This window comes from Brassica napus, unplaced genomic scaffold (genome assembly GCF_020379485.1).
Source record: "Brassica napus cultivar Da-Ae unplaced genomic scaffold, Da-Ae ScsIHWf_1888;HRSCAF=2531, whole genome shotgun sequence".
Lineage (NCBI taxonomy): Eukaryota > Viridiplantae > Streptophyta > Magnoliopsida > Brassicales > Brassicaceae > Brassica > Brassica napus.
In genome coordinates this window covers 1,798-18,804 of record NW_026015302.1, presented here as the reverse complement: position 1 = coordinate 18,804, position 17,007 = coordinate 1,798, and the positions used below count along the sequence as shown (strand labels likewise).

Here is a 17,007-nt window from a genome sequence, read left to right as displayed (position 1 = left end):
CAAATCAAGCTTCTGACAATGTGATTCATCCTGGTTTGATTGGAACGACGATGAAGCTGTGCTATTCCCAAATTGGGAAACTGGAATCACGTGATTTGAAAGTGTGATAACTTCTTCTTGTCAACTCCTATGAGATTTATTCAACTTCCTGGTGATTCTCCACCACTTTATGTATCCAAATCAAGCTTCTCACAAAGTGATTCATTCTGGCTTAATTGGAACGACGAAGAAGCTGTCTTATTCCCAAACTGGGAAACTGGAATCACCTGATTTGAAAGTGGGATAACTTCTTCTTGTCAACTCCTATGAGAGTTATTCAACTTCTGGTGATTCTCCACCACTTTATGTATCCAAATCAAGCTTCTCACAAAGTGATTCATTCTGGCTTAATTGGAACGACGAGGAAGTTGTCCTATTCCAAACTGGGAAACTGGAATCACCTGATTTGAAAGTGGGATAACTTCTTCTTGCCAACTCCTATGAGATTTATTCAACTTCCTGGTGATTCTCCACCACTTTATGTATCCAAATCAAGCTTCTCACAAAGTGAGTCATCCTGGTTTGATTGGAACGACGAAGAAGCTAATACGTCCCTAGATTGCTTCTCTGGATAGTATGGGATAGATCCTTGCTAGAACGAATCAAAGACTCAAGCTCTACAAGGTTGTGGATCGATTGGTGACACAAGAGGCTGCGGAAAGGCTCCTTGATACTCCTAAGTGACTAGATCGGATATGACACACCGAGATAGACACTCTTGGGTTGTTGGATACTACACACCAACAAGAACACTCAACAACTCGCGGACAAGCAGTAGAGAGAACAAAGAAAGGTTTATAATAAAAGATAATTTATTATTGATAAGGGGTTCAAAGTACACTTATATAAGAGAAGTTGGAACAGACTCCAAGCTTCTCGAAAACTATCAAGAGAGTAAAAGCACACGCTCTCTTGGAAATAGAAACAAAAGACAAGTTTGAAAACATGAAATGAAAGACATAATATAACATAAGGTTGATCCGGGATAAGGTTGGATCGAGATCATCAACTAAGGGTTTGAGAAGCAAATCTATGGCCTCGTTAAAAACCTATCTTTGGAAAACCCATTGGGACAAAACCAAAGATAGGGAAAAAGAGCACACATAGATTGCTTGCTTAGTTGATGATCAGCTTGATGGTGAAGTAGCTTGAATGGTGATAAGTGTGTCTTGGTTGATCAAGCTTCTACCAAGACATTCCTCTTGCTTCCATGACCTCTTAACCAATCCTCCAATAACTTGCGTGAGCTTCCTTGATCTTGATCGAGTCATAGGTCCTTTTGGCAAGGCTAGAACATCTCCATCAGTCGGCTTATCCAGATCCTCATCATCTCCATTAGCTAGTTGGTCCATGATCACATCATCCCCTCCCTCTTGAAAAGGATTTGTCCTCAAATCTGGCTCATCTGCAACAAAAGGGATCAAGTCAGTAACATTGAAGCTATCACTTATGTCGTACTTACCTTGCAGATCAAGTTTGTAGGCATTGTCATTGATCCTCTTGGTGACTTCAAAAGGGCCATCAATCCTCGGCATTAGCTTAGACTTCCTCTCTTTTGGAAACCTTTCTTTCCTCAAGTGAACCCATACTTGATCTCCAACTTCAAAGATCATCTCACGCCTTCCCTTGTTGGCTTGTTTGGCGTATTGCTTAGTTTTCTCTTCTAGATTGCGCTTAGCTTGCTCATGAATCTGCTGAACCATCTCAGCTTTCTTTTTCCCATCCATACTAACCCTTTCACACTCAGGTAAAGGTATTAGATCCAAAGGTGAGATGGGATTGAACCCATAAACAATTTCAAAAGGAGAAAACTTAGAAGCAGAATGCATAGCATGATTGTATGCAAATTCACAATGAGGCAAGTAATCTTCCCATGATTTCAAGTTCTTTTTGATGAATGCACGCAGGAGAGTACCTAAGGTTCTATTAACTACTTCAGTCTGCCCATCAGTTTGTGGATGACAAGTAGTAGAAAACAATAGCTTAGTTCCTAGTTTAGACCACAATGTTTTCCAAAAGTAGCTAAGGAATTTAGTATCTCTATCTGAAACTATAGTCCTAGGCATTCCATGCAAACGTACCACTTCTTTAAAGAACAAATTAGCTACATGTAATGCATCATCAGTCTTATTGCAAGCTATGAAATGTGCCATTTTAGAGAATCTATCAACAACCACAAAGATAGAATCCTTTCCAGTCCTAGTTCTAGGCAAACCCATAACAAAATCCATAGATATATCATTCCAAGGATGAGTAGGAATAGGCAAAGGAGTATACAAACCGTGAGGTTGAACTTTAGACTTTGCAAGCTTGCAAGTTGTGCACCTTCCACAGATTCTCTCCACATCTCTTTTCATATGCGGCCAATAGAAGTGATCCTGCAAAACTTTAAGGGTTTTTGCTATACCAAAATGACCCATCAAGCTTCCTCCATGGGATTCCCTGACAAATAGATCTCTCAAAGAGCAATTAGGCACACATAAACGATTGTCATAGAATAAGAATCCATCATGCCTAAAATAATGTCCTGAAGCATACTTAGCACATGATTTATAAGCTTCTTGAAAGTCAGGATCAGATTCATACATTTCTTTAATCTGCTCAAAGCCTAGCAACTTAGCATCAAGAGTAGTTAAGAGGACATACCTTCGGGATAGTGCATCAGCAACTATATTCTCCTTACCTTGTTTGTATTTGATCACATACGGGAAGGTTTCAATGAATTCTACCCATCTAGCATGTCTCTTGCTGAGCTTACTTTGTCCTTTGAGATACTTGAGAGATTCATGGTCGGTGTGAATGACAAACTCCTTTGGCCAGAGATAATGCTGCCAAGTCTGTAGAGCTCTCACCAAGGCGTAGAGTTCTTTGTCATAAGTGGCATAGTTGAGAGTAGCTCCACTGAGTTTCTCACTGAAGTAAGCAATAGGTCTTTTATCCTGCATCAACACAGCACCAATTCCAATTCCTGAGGCATCACATTCTATTTCAAATGTTTTAGAAAAATCAGGAAGTATGAGAAGAGGAGATTGAGTAAGCTTCTCTTTAAGGAGTTGGAATGCGGCTTCTTGAGCTTCTCCCCACTTGAATCCTACATCCTTCTTGATTATCTCAGTTAGGGGAGCTGCTAGAGTGCTGAAATCCTTCACAAAGCGCCTATAGAAACCTGCCAGTCCATGAAAACTCCTTACTTCTCCCACTGTAGTTGGACTCGGCCACTCTTGTATTGCTTTGATCTTTTCCTGATCCACCTTTACACCATCTGCACTTACAACAAAACCTAGAAAGACCAAGTTATCTGTGCAAAAAGTGCACTTCTTTAGATTGGCATATAGCTTTTCCTTTCTCAAAACATCCAAAACAGCCCTAAGATGTTCTATATGATCTTCTAAGCATTTGCTGTAAACTAAGATATCATCAAAGTACACAACAACAAAGATGCCTATGAAAGACCTAAGAATATGATTCATCAATCTCATGAATGTACTAGGCGCATTGGTTAATCCAAATGGCATAACTAACCATTCATACAAGCCATGTTTAGTTTTAAATGCAGTTTTCCACTCATCTCCTTCTTTCATCCTAATCTGATGATATCCACTTTTCAAATCTATCTTAGAAAAGATGCAAGACCCATGTAATTCATCAAGCATATCATCTAATCTAGGAATAGGGTGGCGATACTTCACTGTTATGTTGTTGATTGCTCTACAATCAACACACATGCGCCAGCTCCCATCTTTCTTTGGCACAAGGAGCACTGGAACTGCACAAGGACTCAAACTCTCTCGGATATGACCCTTCTCCATCAGCTCCTCTACTTGTTTTTGCAGTTCTTTGGTTTCAACTGGATTGGTCCTGTATGCTGGACGGTTGGGCAGTGTAGAACCAGGTACAAAGTCTATTTGGTGCTCAATCCCACGCACTGGAGGCAATCCAATGGGGCTATCTTCTGGAAACACATCTGCATATTCCTGTAAAAGAGACACTAGTTCACTCGGATGATCCGGTGTGTGATCAGTAACTGTTAGAAGAGTCTCTTTAAACATAAGCAAGATAATAGAATTTTGAGAGTAGAGAATTCTTTTGATATCTCCCTGTTTGGCATAGAGGCTGTGATGCTTGTCATGATCAGGTTTGAGATCAATCTCTTTTGTTTTCTTTTTCTGAAGCTGGATTTGATCTTCATGAACCTCTTTAGGAGACAAAGGCACCAGCACAGTCTTCTTTCCGTTGAATTCAAAAGAGTGTTTGTTGGTGAAGCCATCATGATTCACACGTCTATCATACTGCCAGGGTCTTCCAAGGAGTATATGACTGGCTTCCATTGGCAACACATCACACAAGACTTCATCTTCATATCTACCAATGGCTATAGGAACCAGTACTTGAGTAGAAACTTTCATCTCGCCCTCCTCATTGAGCCACTGCAATCTGTAGGGTCTTGGGTGTTTCTGAATTTTCAAACCCAATTTCTTCACCATAGTCTCACTGGCTACATTGACACAACTTCCTCCATCAATAATGAGACTGCACACCTTTCCCTGAACCATACACCTTGTGTAGAATAGATTCTCTCGCTGCTCAAACTCTCCATTCTTGGCTTGCACGTTCAAGAGCCTTCTTGTCACCAACAATCTTCCTTTCACGGGTTCTACCTCACTTTCTTCTTCAGACTTCTCATGATCAGAACCAAACTTCTCTTCTTGTGATTCATACTCTCCATTCTCAAGAAGAATCATAACCCTTTTGTTGGTGCACTCATTAGCATAATGCCCACGCCCTTGACATTTGAAGCACTTAACATCTCTAGTTCTTGAACTAGTAATTTCAGCTTTGCCTTTGTCTTTGCTGTATATGCTGCTCGGCTTAGTCTCTTCTTTCTGCTGAGGCTTGCTATCCTTCAGATAGGATGTTTTCTCTTCTTTAGAGTGGTGGAACTTAGACGATCCATAGCTGCGTGAGTTACCCTTCCTCTTGAGCTGCTGCTCCACTAGAATAGCTTTGTGCAACATCTCTTCTATTTCCACATAGTGTTGCATCTCCACATTGTCTTGTATCTCGCGGTTAAGTCCTCCAAGAAACCTTGCCATAGTAGCTTCTCTATCCTCCAAGATACTAGCTCTCAACATCAGCAACTCCATGTCTTGATAGTATTCTTCAACAGTTCGTGTTCCTTGGGTAAGTCTTCGCAGCTTTTGATGTAGGTCGCGGTGATAATGGCTTGGAACAAACCGTTTGCGCATGAGTGACTTCATCTCGTGCCATGAATCAACCGGATTCTCTTGGTTAAGCCGTCTAGTAGTTACAAGTTGATCCCACCAACTCAACGCATAATCATAGAATTCAGTTGCTGCAATCTTGATCCTTTGGGCATTGGAGTAGTGTTGGCAATTGAAGACAAGCTCGATCTTCTTTTCCCATTCCAAGTAGGCATCTGGATCCACCTTGCCATGGAAGGGTGGAATCTTAAGCTTAAGTCCTGAAAGCTTGTCTTTGCGTGACCCCCTTCCATCATGTTCACGCCTTGATCTTCCTCTGCTCAGTTCAGAAGAAGAACTACTGCGCTCAGTTGGGTTGTGCTCAGTTCTATTGCGCGAGTAGTAGTTGTCGGTCTCTTGTGAACCCGCATGCTCTTGCCGTACTGGAGTAGGCCGGTTCCTTCTAGACTCATTGCTATGTCCCTGGCCAGTAGCTTGCCTCAACTCTTGTCTCATCTCCTCACGTAATTCCTTCATGCTAGCCTTGAGCATATCAGCCATAGTAGAGATCATGGTCTGATTCATTTGCTCGGTCATTTGATCTCTCAGCATCTTATTCTTCCTTACTAGCTCGGCTTCTTCTTCTGATTCTTTCCCCATTGGTACCTAGAATCAATAACAACACTCAACCAGTAAATAGTTCCAATAAACTGATCGTAATCAGTAGATGATCAAGAGATTTTTAAACTGAAAAATAAACTGGCGGTAAAGAAAACTTGATTATCAAGCAACAAGAATTCAAATCGACAATAAGTAAATCACAATAGAAACGCGATCAGGGTAGGTTCGTTGATCAGTTTTTGACGACACACAAGTAGATCTAGATGTTATAGATGATTTAAAACAGATCACACGATCAATTAGATTCAAACAAAAGATCAGATCTAGAATATGAATCGATAACAATCGGATCTAAACTCGCGAAACCTAGATCTATCAAGTTCAAACTCTTAACAATTAGATCGACACAAAATGATTAGATCACACACTCAAACGACCACGGATCACAGATCAATCAATGGATATTGCGAAACAAAGAACAGATCAGTTGAAACAAAACGGATCGATCTAAAAACTGATCAAGAAGATGAACAGGTTAAATCGAAACAAAAGAGAAACGAGTACTTCCCTAACCAGAGATGCTCTGATACCACATAATACGTCCCTAGATTGCTTCTCTGGATAGTATGGGATAGATCCTTGCTAGAACGAATCAAAGACTCAAGCTCTACAAGGTTGTGGATCGATTGGTGACACAAGAGGCTGCGGAAAGGCTCCTTGATACTCCTAAGTGACTAGATCGGATATGACACACCGAGATAGACACTCTTGGGTTGTTGGATACTACACACCAACAAGAACACTCAACAACTCGCGGACAAGCAGTAGAGAGAACAAAGAAAGGTTTATGATAAAAGATAATTTATTATTGATAAGGGGTTCAAAGTACACTTATATAAGAGAAGTTGGAACAGACTCCAAGCTTCTCGAAAACTATCAAGAGAGTAAAAGCACACGCTCTCTTGGAAATAGAAACAAAAGACAAGTTTGAAAACATGAAATGAAAGACATAATATAACATAAGGTTGATCCGGGATAAGGTTGGATCGAGATCATCAACTAAGGGTTTTGAGAAGCAAATCTATGGCCTCGTTAAAAACCTATCTTTGGAAAACCCATTGGGACAAAACCAAAGATAGGGAAAAAGAGCACACATAGATTGCTTGCTTAGTTGATGATCAGCTTGATGGTGAAGTAGCTTGAATGGTGATAAGTGTGTCTTGGTTGATCAAGCTTCTACCAAGACATTCCTCTTGCTTCCATGACCTCTTAACCAATCCTCCAATGACTTGCGTGAGCTTCCTTGATCTTGATCGAGTCATAGGTCCTTTTGGCAAGGCTAGAACATCTCCATCAGTCGGCTTAACCAGATCCTCATCATCTCCATTAGCTAGTTGGTCCATGATCACATCAGAAGCTGTCTTATTCCCAAACTGGGAAACTGGAATCACCTGATTTGAAAGTGGGATAACTTCTTCTTGTCAACTCCTATGAGAGTTATTCAACTTCCTGGTGATTCTCCACCACTTTATGTATCCAAATCAAGCTTCTCACGAAGTGATTCATCCTGGTTTGATTGGAACGACGATGAAGCTGTGCAATTCCCAAATTGGGAAACTGGAATCACGTGATTTGAAAGTGTGATAACTTCTTCTTGTCAACTCCTATGAGATTTATTCAACTTCCTGGTGATTCTCCACCACTTTATGTATCCAAATCAAGCTTCTCACAAAGTGATTCATTCTGGCTTAATTGGAACGACGAAGAAGCTGTCTTATTCCCAAACTGGGAAACTGGAATCACCTGATTTGAAAGTGGGATAACTTCTTCTTGTCAATACCTATGAGATTTATTCAACTTCCTGGTGATTCTCCACCACTTTATGTATCCAAATCAAGCTTCTCACAAAGTGATTCATTCTGGCTTAATTGGAACGACGAGGAAGTTGTCCTATTCCCAAACTGGGAAACTGGAATCACCTGATTTGAAAGTGGGATAACTTCTTCTTACCAACTCCTATGAGATTTATTCAACTTCCTGGTGATTCTCCACCACTTTAGGTATCCAAATCAAGCTTCTCACAAAGTGATTCATCCTGGTTTAATTGGAACGACGAGGAAGTTGTCCTATTCCCAAACTGGGAAACTGGAATCACCTGATTTGAAAGTGGGATAACTTCTTCTTACCAACTCCTATGAGATTTATTCAACTTCCTGGTGATTCTCCACCACTTTATGTATCCAAATCAAGCTTCTCACAAAGTGAGTCATCCCGGTTTGATTGGAATGACGAAGAAGCTGTCTTATTCCCAAACTGGGAAACTGGAATCACCTGATTTGAAAGTGGGATAACTTCTTCTTGTCAACTCCTATGAGATTTATTCAACTTCCTGGTGATTCTACACCACTTTATGTATCCAAATCAAGCTTCTCACTAAGTGATTCATCCTGGTTTGATTGGAACGACGATGAAGCTGTGCTATTCCCAAACTGGGAAACTGGAATCACCTGATTTGAAAGTGGGATAACTTCTTCTTGTCAACTCCTATGAGAGTTATTCAACTTCCTGGTGATTCTCCACCACTTTATGTATCCAAATCAAGCTTCTCACAAAGTGATTCATTCTGGCTTAATTGGAACGACGAGGAAGTTGTCCTATTCCCAAACTGGGAAACTGGAATCACCTGATTTGAAAGTGGGATAACTTCTTCTTGCCAACTCCTATGAGATTTATTCAACTTCCTGGTGATTTTCCACCACTTTATGTATCCAAATCAAGCTTCTCACAAAGTGAGTCATCCTGGTTTGATTGGAACGACGAAGAAGCTGTCTTATTCCCAAACTGGGAAACTGGAATCACCAGATTTGAAAGTGGGATAACTTCTTCTTGCCAACTCCTATGAGATTTATTCAACTTCCTTGTGATTCTCCACCACTTTATGTATCCAAATCAAGCTTCTCACGAAGTGATTCATCCTGGTTTGATTGGAACGACGATGAAGCTGTGCTATTCCCAAACTGGGAAACTGGAATCACCTGATTTGAAAGTGGGATAACTTCTTCTTGTCAATACCTATGAGATTTATTCAACTTCCTGGTGATTCTCCACCACTTTATGTATCCAAATCAAGCTTCTCACAAAGTGATTCATTCTGGCTTAATTGGAACGACGAGGAAGTTGTCCTATTCCCAAACTGGGAAACTGGAATCACCTGATTTGAAAGTGGGATAACTTCTTCTTGCCAACTCTTATGAGATTTATTCAACTTCCTGGTGATTCTCCACCACTTTATGTATCCAAATCAAGCTTCTCACAAAGTGAGTCATCCTGGTTTGATTGGAACGACGAAGAAGCTGATGTGATCATGGGCTGATATATGAATCTACGGACATGAAAGACATTCAGAAATTGATCCATGATGTTAGGTAGCATGTCCAGCCCATTTTTATCATGTTACAAGCCCAAGAAGATTCAAAATCAAGTGGTTTCTTTGCTGTCCAAAGAGAGTGACGAAAATTAGGTGGTTAATTGCATGGAAAGCTTCTCTCTCCTACATGCAAAGAATGCTTGTTTCAAGAACACTCTCTCTCCTCCATGCACTAGTTTTATCATTTCCAATGTAATAACTATCTAGCTTTGTGAGCAAGTTTAGTCTCTTATAAATAAGTTGTAATCTCCATTGAAATAAAATAAGAGTTGAGTTTATATTTTTGGAACCTTGAGAGTGATTCTCAAACTTGTTTTCGATCATGGTGTGTCATATCCATTGGTCAAAACTTTTATGATTGTTGGTGTGTAATATCCTTCAGTCTAACTTGGTCTAATCTAGTGTGTCATATCTAGAGGCGGTCATTATAGGGTAGTATCAAGAGACTTTCCGCCCCTCTTGTGTCACCTTTCGATCCACATCCCTTGATCGTTTGTTGCTTTCGGGCTCATTCGGTGCAAGGCTTATCCCTTACCAATTTCAGAGTGTATTCCTTGGGAGGTTTTTATCAGAAGCTGTCTTATTCCCAAACTGGGAAACTGGAATCACCTGATTTGAAAGTGGGATAACTTCTTCTTACCAACTCCTATGAGATTTATTCAACTTCCTGGTGATTCTCCACCACTTTATGTATCCAAATCAAGCTTCTCACAAAGTGAGTCATCCCGGTTTGATTGGAATGACGAAGAAGCTGTCTTATTCCCAAACTGGGAAACTGAAATCACCTGATTTGAAAGTGGGATAACTTCTTCTTGTCAACTCCTATGAGATTTATTCAACTTCCTGGTGATTCTACACCACTTTATGTATCCAAATCAAGCTTCTCACTAAGTGATTCATCCTGGTTTGATTGGAACGACGATGAAGCTGTGCTATTCCCAAACTGGGAAACTGGAATCACCTGATTTGAAAGTGGGATAACTTCTTCTTGTCAACTCCTATGAGAGTTATTCAACTTCCTGGTGATTCTCCACCACTTTATGTATCCAAATCAAGCTTCTCACAAAGTGATTCATTCTGGCTTAATTGGAACGACGAGGAAGTTGTCCTATTCCCAATCTGGGAAACTGGAATCACCTGATTTGAAAGTGGGATAACTTCTTCTTGCCAACTCCTATGAGATTTATTCAACTTCCTGGTGATTTTCCACCACTTTATGTATCCAAATCAAGCTTCTCACAAAGTGAGTCATCCTGGTTTGATTGGAACGACGAAGAAGCTGTCTTATTCCCAAACTGGGAAACTGGAATCACCAGATTTGAAAGTGGGATAACTTCTTCTTGCCAACTCCTATGAGATTTATTCAACTTCCTTGTGATTCTCCACCACTTTATGTATCCAAATCAAGCTTCTCACGAAGTGATTCATCCTGGTTTGATTGGAACGACGATGAAGCTGTGCTATTCCCAAACTGGGAAACTGGAATCACCTGATTTGAAAGTGGGATAACTTCTTCTTGTCAATACCTATGAGATTTATTCAACTTCCTGGTGATTCTCCACCACTTTATGTATCCAAATCAAGCTTCTCACAAAGTGATTCATTCTGGCTTAATTGGAACGACGAGGAAGTTGTCCTATTCCCAAACTGGGAAACTGGAATCACCTGATTTGAAAGTGGGATAACTTCTTCTTGCCAACTCTTATGAGATTTATTCAACTTCCTGGTGATTCTCCACCACTTTATGTATCCAAATCAAGCTTCTCACAAAGTGAGTCATCCTGGTTTGATTGGAACGACGAAGAAGCTGATGTGATCATGGGCTGATATATGAATCTACGGACATGAAAGACATTCAGAAATTGATCCATGATGTTAGGTAGCATGTCCAGCCCATTTTTATCATGTTACAAGCCCAAGAAGATTCAAAATCAAGTGGTTTCTTTGCTGTCCAAAGAGAGTGACGAAAATTAGGTGGTTAATTGCATGGAAAGCTTCTCTCTCCTACATGCAAAGAATGCTTGTTTCAAGAACACTCTCTCTCCTCCATGCACTAGTTTTATCATTTCCAATGTAATAACTATCTAGCTTTGTGAGCAAGTTTAGTCTCTTATAAATAAGTTGTAATCTCCATTGAAATAAAATAAGAGTTGAGTTTATATTTTTGGAACCTTGAGAGTGATTCTCAAACTTGTTTTCGATCATGGTGTGTCATATCCATTGGTCAAAACTTTTATGATTGTTGGTGTGTAATATCCTTCAGTCTAACTTGGTCTAATCTAGTGTGTCATATCTAGAGGCGGTCATTATAGGGTAGTATCAAGAGACTTTCCGCCCCTCTTGTGTCACCTTTCGATCCACATCCCTTGATCGTTTGTTGCTTTCGGGCTCATTCGGTGCAAGGCTTATCCCTTACCAATTTCAGAGTGTATTCCTTGGGAGGTTTTTATCATTTGGTATCAGAGCCACTCTGAAAGCGGTATTCACTTCTGTTATTCACCATTCTCATCTATCCATCTTCTAAAAAAAAAAAAGAAAAAAAAAAGTTTTGTTATTTATGTTCTACAAATCTGCTGGATCTTTTGGGAAGTGTGTATTCAAGTTTTTCTTTCTTCGGAGAGCAAGATTTGAGGACAAATCTTTTTGAAGAGGAGGAGTATGATGTGATCATGGGCTGATATATGAATCTACGGACATGAAAGACATTCAGAAATTGATCCATGATGTTAGGTAGCATGTCCAGCCCATTTTTATCATGTTACAAGCCCAAGAAGATTCAAAATCAAGTGGTTTCTTTGCTGTCCAAAGAGAGTGACGAAAATTAGTGATGAGGACATTCAACCAGAGCCGGAACCAGACTTGACTGAACCTGATATCCAGGACATGATCAGCAACATAACAAAATCAGAGACAGTCCAAGAAGTGCCAGTACCAACCGTATTCAAGGGAGCTATCACTAGACAAAGAGCTAAGGTACTTCAACATAAATTTAATGAGAGCATGATACTTGCTTCTGATCTTGGACAGGTTAAACTGGCTGATGAACCAAGCTTGAAGCAAGATGAACTAAAGGGTGCAGAACCGGTTAAGGAGAAGCAAGCATCAAGTGAGGATATGTGGCCATTCATCCCGGAGGAATGCCACACCAACCTGATGATCATTACCATGGAAGATCAACTTGCCTAGCAAGTCTCTTGGACGAATCTAGCAACTAGGCCAAGCTCTTTGTGTGTGCTCTTTTTCCCTTACTCTTGGTTTTGTCCCAAATGGGTTTTCCAGGGAAGGTTTTTAACGAGGCCACAACTTGCTTCACACTTATCCTAAGTGCCAAGTTCGATCCAAGGCTAAGAAGCCTCATGACCTTATTTCATGTTTTACATTATAGTTTGTTTCCTTATTTGTACTTTCGTGACTTAAGTGGAGCTTGTTCCCTTAGTCCTATTTATATGTTTTCGCAAGCCCACTTTTGGGGCAGACTTTGAATAATCATAAACTTTTCTTTTAAAGAAAACCCTAGAGCTCTCAAGCTAGAACTCGCCTCCTTCTCTTTGCCTTGTGAGACCAGTACCTCCACGGCCTAGAGGAACCTTGTGTTGTATCACGAGCCTCCCATCTCTCGTGTGGTGCACTTCATCCCATCATACAGTTCCAGTTCAGATCCCTTGGTTGATTAGATCAGTCCATCCGGATCACCCGTGTGTTAGATCGGCTCCTTCTCTCTTGCTTGGGAACGTACAGCCTTTGTTAGCTTAGGCTTGTATCATTTCTGGTATCAGAGCTGAAGTTCCTTCAGCATCAGGTTATATCTATCCTTGTCTCTTTTATTTGCATCCGATTGTGATCCATTGTTTCTGCTTTCATGAAATCATAAACCAAATAAAGAGATCGCGTTTCATTGTTGCACTTAGTTGTTTTCTTCACATCTTGCTTGCATCCGATTGTTACATCCTGTCCTGCTTAGTTTTAATCTTCATAAAGTCAAAAAAAGAAAATAAAAACGTGTTGCTAGGATTGCATATTTTGGTTTCCAATTGTTTGATCGACAGGTTTATTCGATTTCCATATTTGCAAAGAGTTTTCAAATTATTTCCTTCCCGGTCGATCACTTTCTCCAAGTCTTTCCAATTCTAATTCTACTACAGCTTTTATTATTGTCTTTGCCTATTCGAATTTATAAAAAAAAAAAAAAAAGGAAATTTGTATCTTTTCTTTCTCGTTTTCTTTCTTATTTACCTATTGAAAAGCTAAGGCATCTCTTGTTTATCTTGCAAGGTACAACTCAACCGCATACATGGGAGAAGCGAGTGAGCAAGCTACCATGATGCAAGTCCTCAACGCTTTGAGAGAAGAGATGAGGGTTATGCGGCAAGACCTTGGGGAAAGGATGACTAGAGTTGAGCAAAGACCTCCCCCTTTGCAACCAGTACGGAACGTTGATAGGTTCTTGAACCCAAACAACAGAAGATATGGAGTGCCCGTCCATGACAACCCGGAGACTAGCACCCGGAACCAGCAGACTGATGAAGACACGGGGCAGCAGCACGGTCCAATACCAAACCAGAGAGCAGGGTTGCAACCAGATGACTATGGTGAAGAAGAAGAGGAGGAAGGGTTTGCACCTCCACCCAGAGCTCCACGCAGGCAAAACCGGCACCAAGGATTTGAAGAAGAGGAACTCCTACCTCAACACAGAGCCCCACGCCAACAAAACTATAACCAAGGGCCTGAGCACATCAAGATGAATGCTCCCGGCTATGCGGGAAAGGTTGATCCAGAAGCTTACCTAGACTGGGAGAAAAGGATGGATCACATTTTTGCCTACTATAACCACCCTGGTCCTAAAAGAGTTGCTTTGGCAGTAGCTCAGCTCACGGACAATGCACTTTCCTGGTGGGATAGATTGTGCTCTGATAGGAGAAGGAACGGCCTGAGGCAACTAGACTCTTGGCTAGACATGAAAGATGCGATGAAGCAACGGTTTGTGCCTCAACACTTTCACAGAGACTTGCAAAGGAAGTTGCGGGAACTCAAGCAAGGCAGCAAGTCAGTGGAAGAGTACTATGAAGAGTTTGAGAAACTAAGAAACCGTTTGGACCTTAATGAAGATGAGGAAGCTACCATGGCTCAGTTCCTTGATGGTTTACAGGAGAGGTTAAGCTGCAAGGTGGAGAGACATGTATATGCTGACATGAAGGACCTGTTCCATCTAGCTATCCAAGCTGAACAACACATCAAGAAGAAGAGCTCCAAGGGCAAGTCTCAAGTTTCTTGGAATTCAAGCAATAGCAACTACAACAAGTCGGTGGACAAAGGAAAAGGGGTTGAAGGAGACAGCCGGCCTAAGCCTCGCACCACCGAACCCACGAAGGACAACAAAACCGAGCCAGCCAAAACTACCAACCCCAACGTGCCAGAGACATCACCTGTTTCAAATGTAGAGGCCGAGGGCACATGGCAAGAGAGTGCCCAAACCAGAGGGTTATGCTACTCACCGATGATGGCTATGAATCTCGTGATGAAGGAGACGTACCTGAGATTCAAGAAGAGTATGGAGAAGTTGAATATGCTGATGTGGGAGAGAACTTGATGATCCGACGTGTGCTTAGCGTCTTAGTTCAACCCGCCGAGACGATCCAAAGAGAAAACATATTCCACAGCCGTTGCACCATAAAAGGCAAGGTATGTAACCTTATTATAGATGGTGGGTCTTGTACCAATGCTGCTAGCGCTTACATGGTAGAAAAACTTGGTTTAGAAAAGACAAAGCATCCGCATCCATATAGGCTAAGGTGGTTAGATGATAAGGTTGAGCTTAAAATTAAGGAACAAGTGAGCATTCCATTTAGCATTGGTAAGTATCAAGATGAAGTAGTTTGTGACGTAGTCCCTATGCAAGCTGGACATGTATTGCTAGGAAGACCATGGCAGTGGGATAGAGAAACTAAGCATGATGGTAGAACTAATATGTATACATTCATGCATGATAAGCGTAAGATAAGCTTAGCGCCTCTCACTCCAACACAAGTTCATGAAATTCATTTGCAAATGGTTAAGGAAAAGGAAAAGTCTGTTAAATCAAACTTTCTTATCCGTTCTAGCTGTGTAAGAAAGGCTGCTACTACCAAACACACAATGCTACTAATGATCTTTAAGGAGCTTTTGAGTGCAGGTTCTGATGAGTTAACTCTTCATCCAGAGATTACTAAGCTTCTTGACATGTTCAAAGATGTGTTTCCAGAGGAGATTCCGCACGGTTTACCCCCACTCCGAGGCATTGAGCACCAGATAGATTTTGTGCCAGGAGCTGCCCTGCCAAACAAACCGGCTTATAGGGTGAACCCGGAAGAGACTAAGGAGTTGGAGAGACAAGTACAGGACCTATTAGACAAAGGATACGTGAGGGAGAGTCTCAGTCCTTGCGCTGTGCCTGTCTTACTTGTACCAAAGAAGGACGGGACATGGAGAATGTGTGTAGACTGCCGAGCCATCAACAACATCACCATCAAGTATAGACACCCATCCCACGGCTTGATGACATGTTAGATGAGCTAAGCGGAGCCACCATCTTCTCCAAGATTGATCTTAAGAGTGGGTACCATCAGGTAAGAATGAAAGAGGGAGATGAGTGGAAGACAGCTTTTAAAACAAAGCAAGGTCTATATGAATGGTTGGTGATGCCATTTGGACTTAGCAATGCTCCTAGTACTTTCATGCGTCTCATGAACCACATCTTAGGCCATACATCAGTAAGTTTGTTGTGGTTTATTTTGATGACATTTTAATTTACAGTACTAGTTTACTTGATCATGTGACACATCTTGAGCAAGTACTAGAGACACTTCGACAAGAAGGGCTTTATGCAAACCTCAAGAAGTGCACATTCTGCACTGATAAACTTGTCTTCCTAGGTTTTGTTGTGAGTTCACAGGGCTTACAGGTTGATGAAGAGAAGGTTAAGGCCATTCAAGAGTGGCCGACTCCAACAAACATCAGCCAAGTTAGAAGTTTCCATGGCCTAGCTAGCTTCTACAGGCGGTTTGTCAAGGATTTCAGTAGTATAGCTGCACCCCTTACTGCTGTGGTGAAGAAGAGTATTGGGTTCATTTGGGAAAAAGCTCAACAGGAAGCCTTTCAGACCTTGAAGTATCGCCTGACCCATGCACCAGTACTGGTCTTACCCGACTTCAATAAGACCTTTGAAGTAGAATGTGATGCATCAGGGATTGGGATAGGGGCAGTTCTTATTCAAGAAGGAAAACCCGTGGCTTACTTCAGTGAGAAGCTTGGTGGAGCAGCTCTTAATTATCCGACCTATGATAAAGAGTTGTATGCCTTGGTGAGAGCTTTGGAGACATGGCAGCACTACCTGCTGTCTAAAGAATTCGTGGTACACACTGACCATGAAACCCTTAAACATCTAAGAGGGCAAACCAATCTCAAGAGGAGACATGCTCGCTGGTTAGAGTTTATTGAGACATTTCCCTACATTATCAAGTATAAGAAGGGCAAGGAGAACATTGTAGCAGATGCACTCTCCAGGAGATATGCTTTGATTGCAACCATGGAAGCAAAGGTGTTGGGATTTGAGTTCATCAAAAGTTTGTACGGAGAAGATCCGGATCTTGCTGCTATCTACTCAAGTTGCACCAAAGGACCACAAGGAAAGTTCTACTTGCATGAGGGATTTCTTTTCAAGGGCAGGAGATTATGCATTCCTCA

General features: G+C 41.2%; 1 protein-coding gene across 1 annotated transcript; it reads left to right on the top strand.

Moving 5' to 3' along the window:
• Positions 1-9,098: 9,098 nt before the first annotated feature.
• On the top strand, positions 9,099-15,798 carry LOC125599524. Its single transcript, XM_048772805.1, has 2 exons — positions 9,099-9,849; positions 11,731-15,798. The coding sequence occupies exon 2, from the start codon at positions 13,580-13,582 to the stop codon at positions 14,873-14,875; it is 1,296 nt and encodes a 431-aa protein (XP_048628762.1). The 5' UTR covers positions 9,099-9,849; positions 11,731-13,579; the 3' UTR covers positions 14,876-15,798.
• The last annotated feature ends 1,209 nt before the right edge of the window (positions 15,799-17,007 follow it).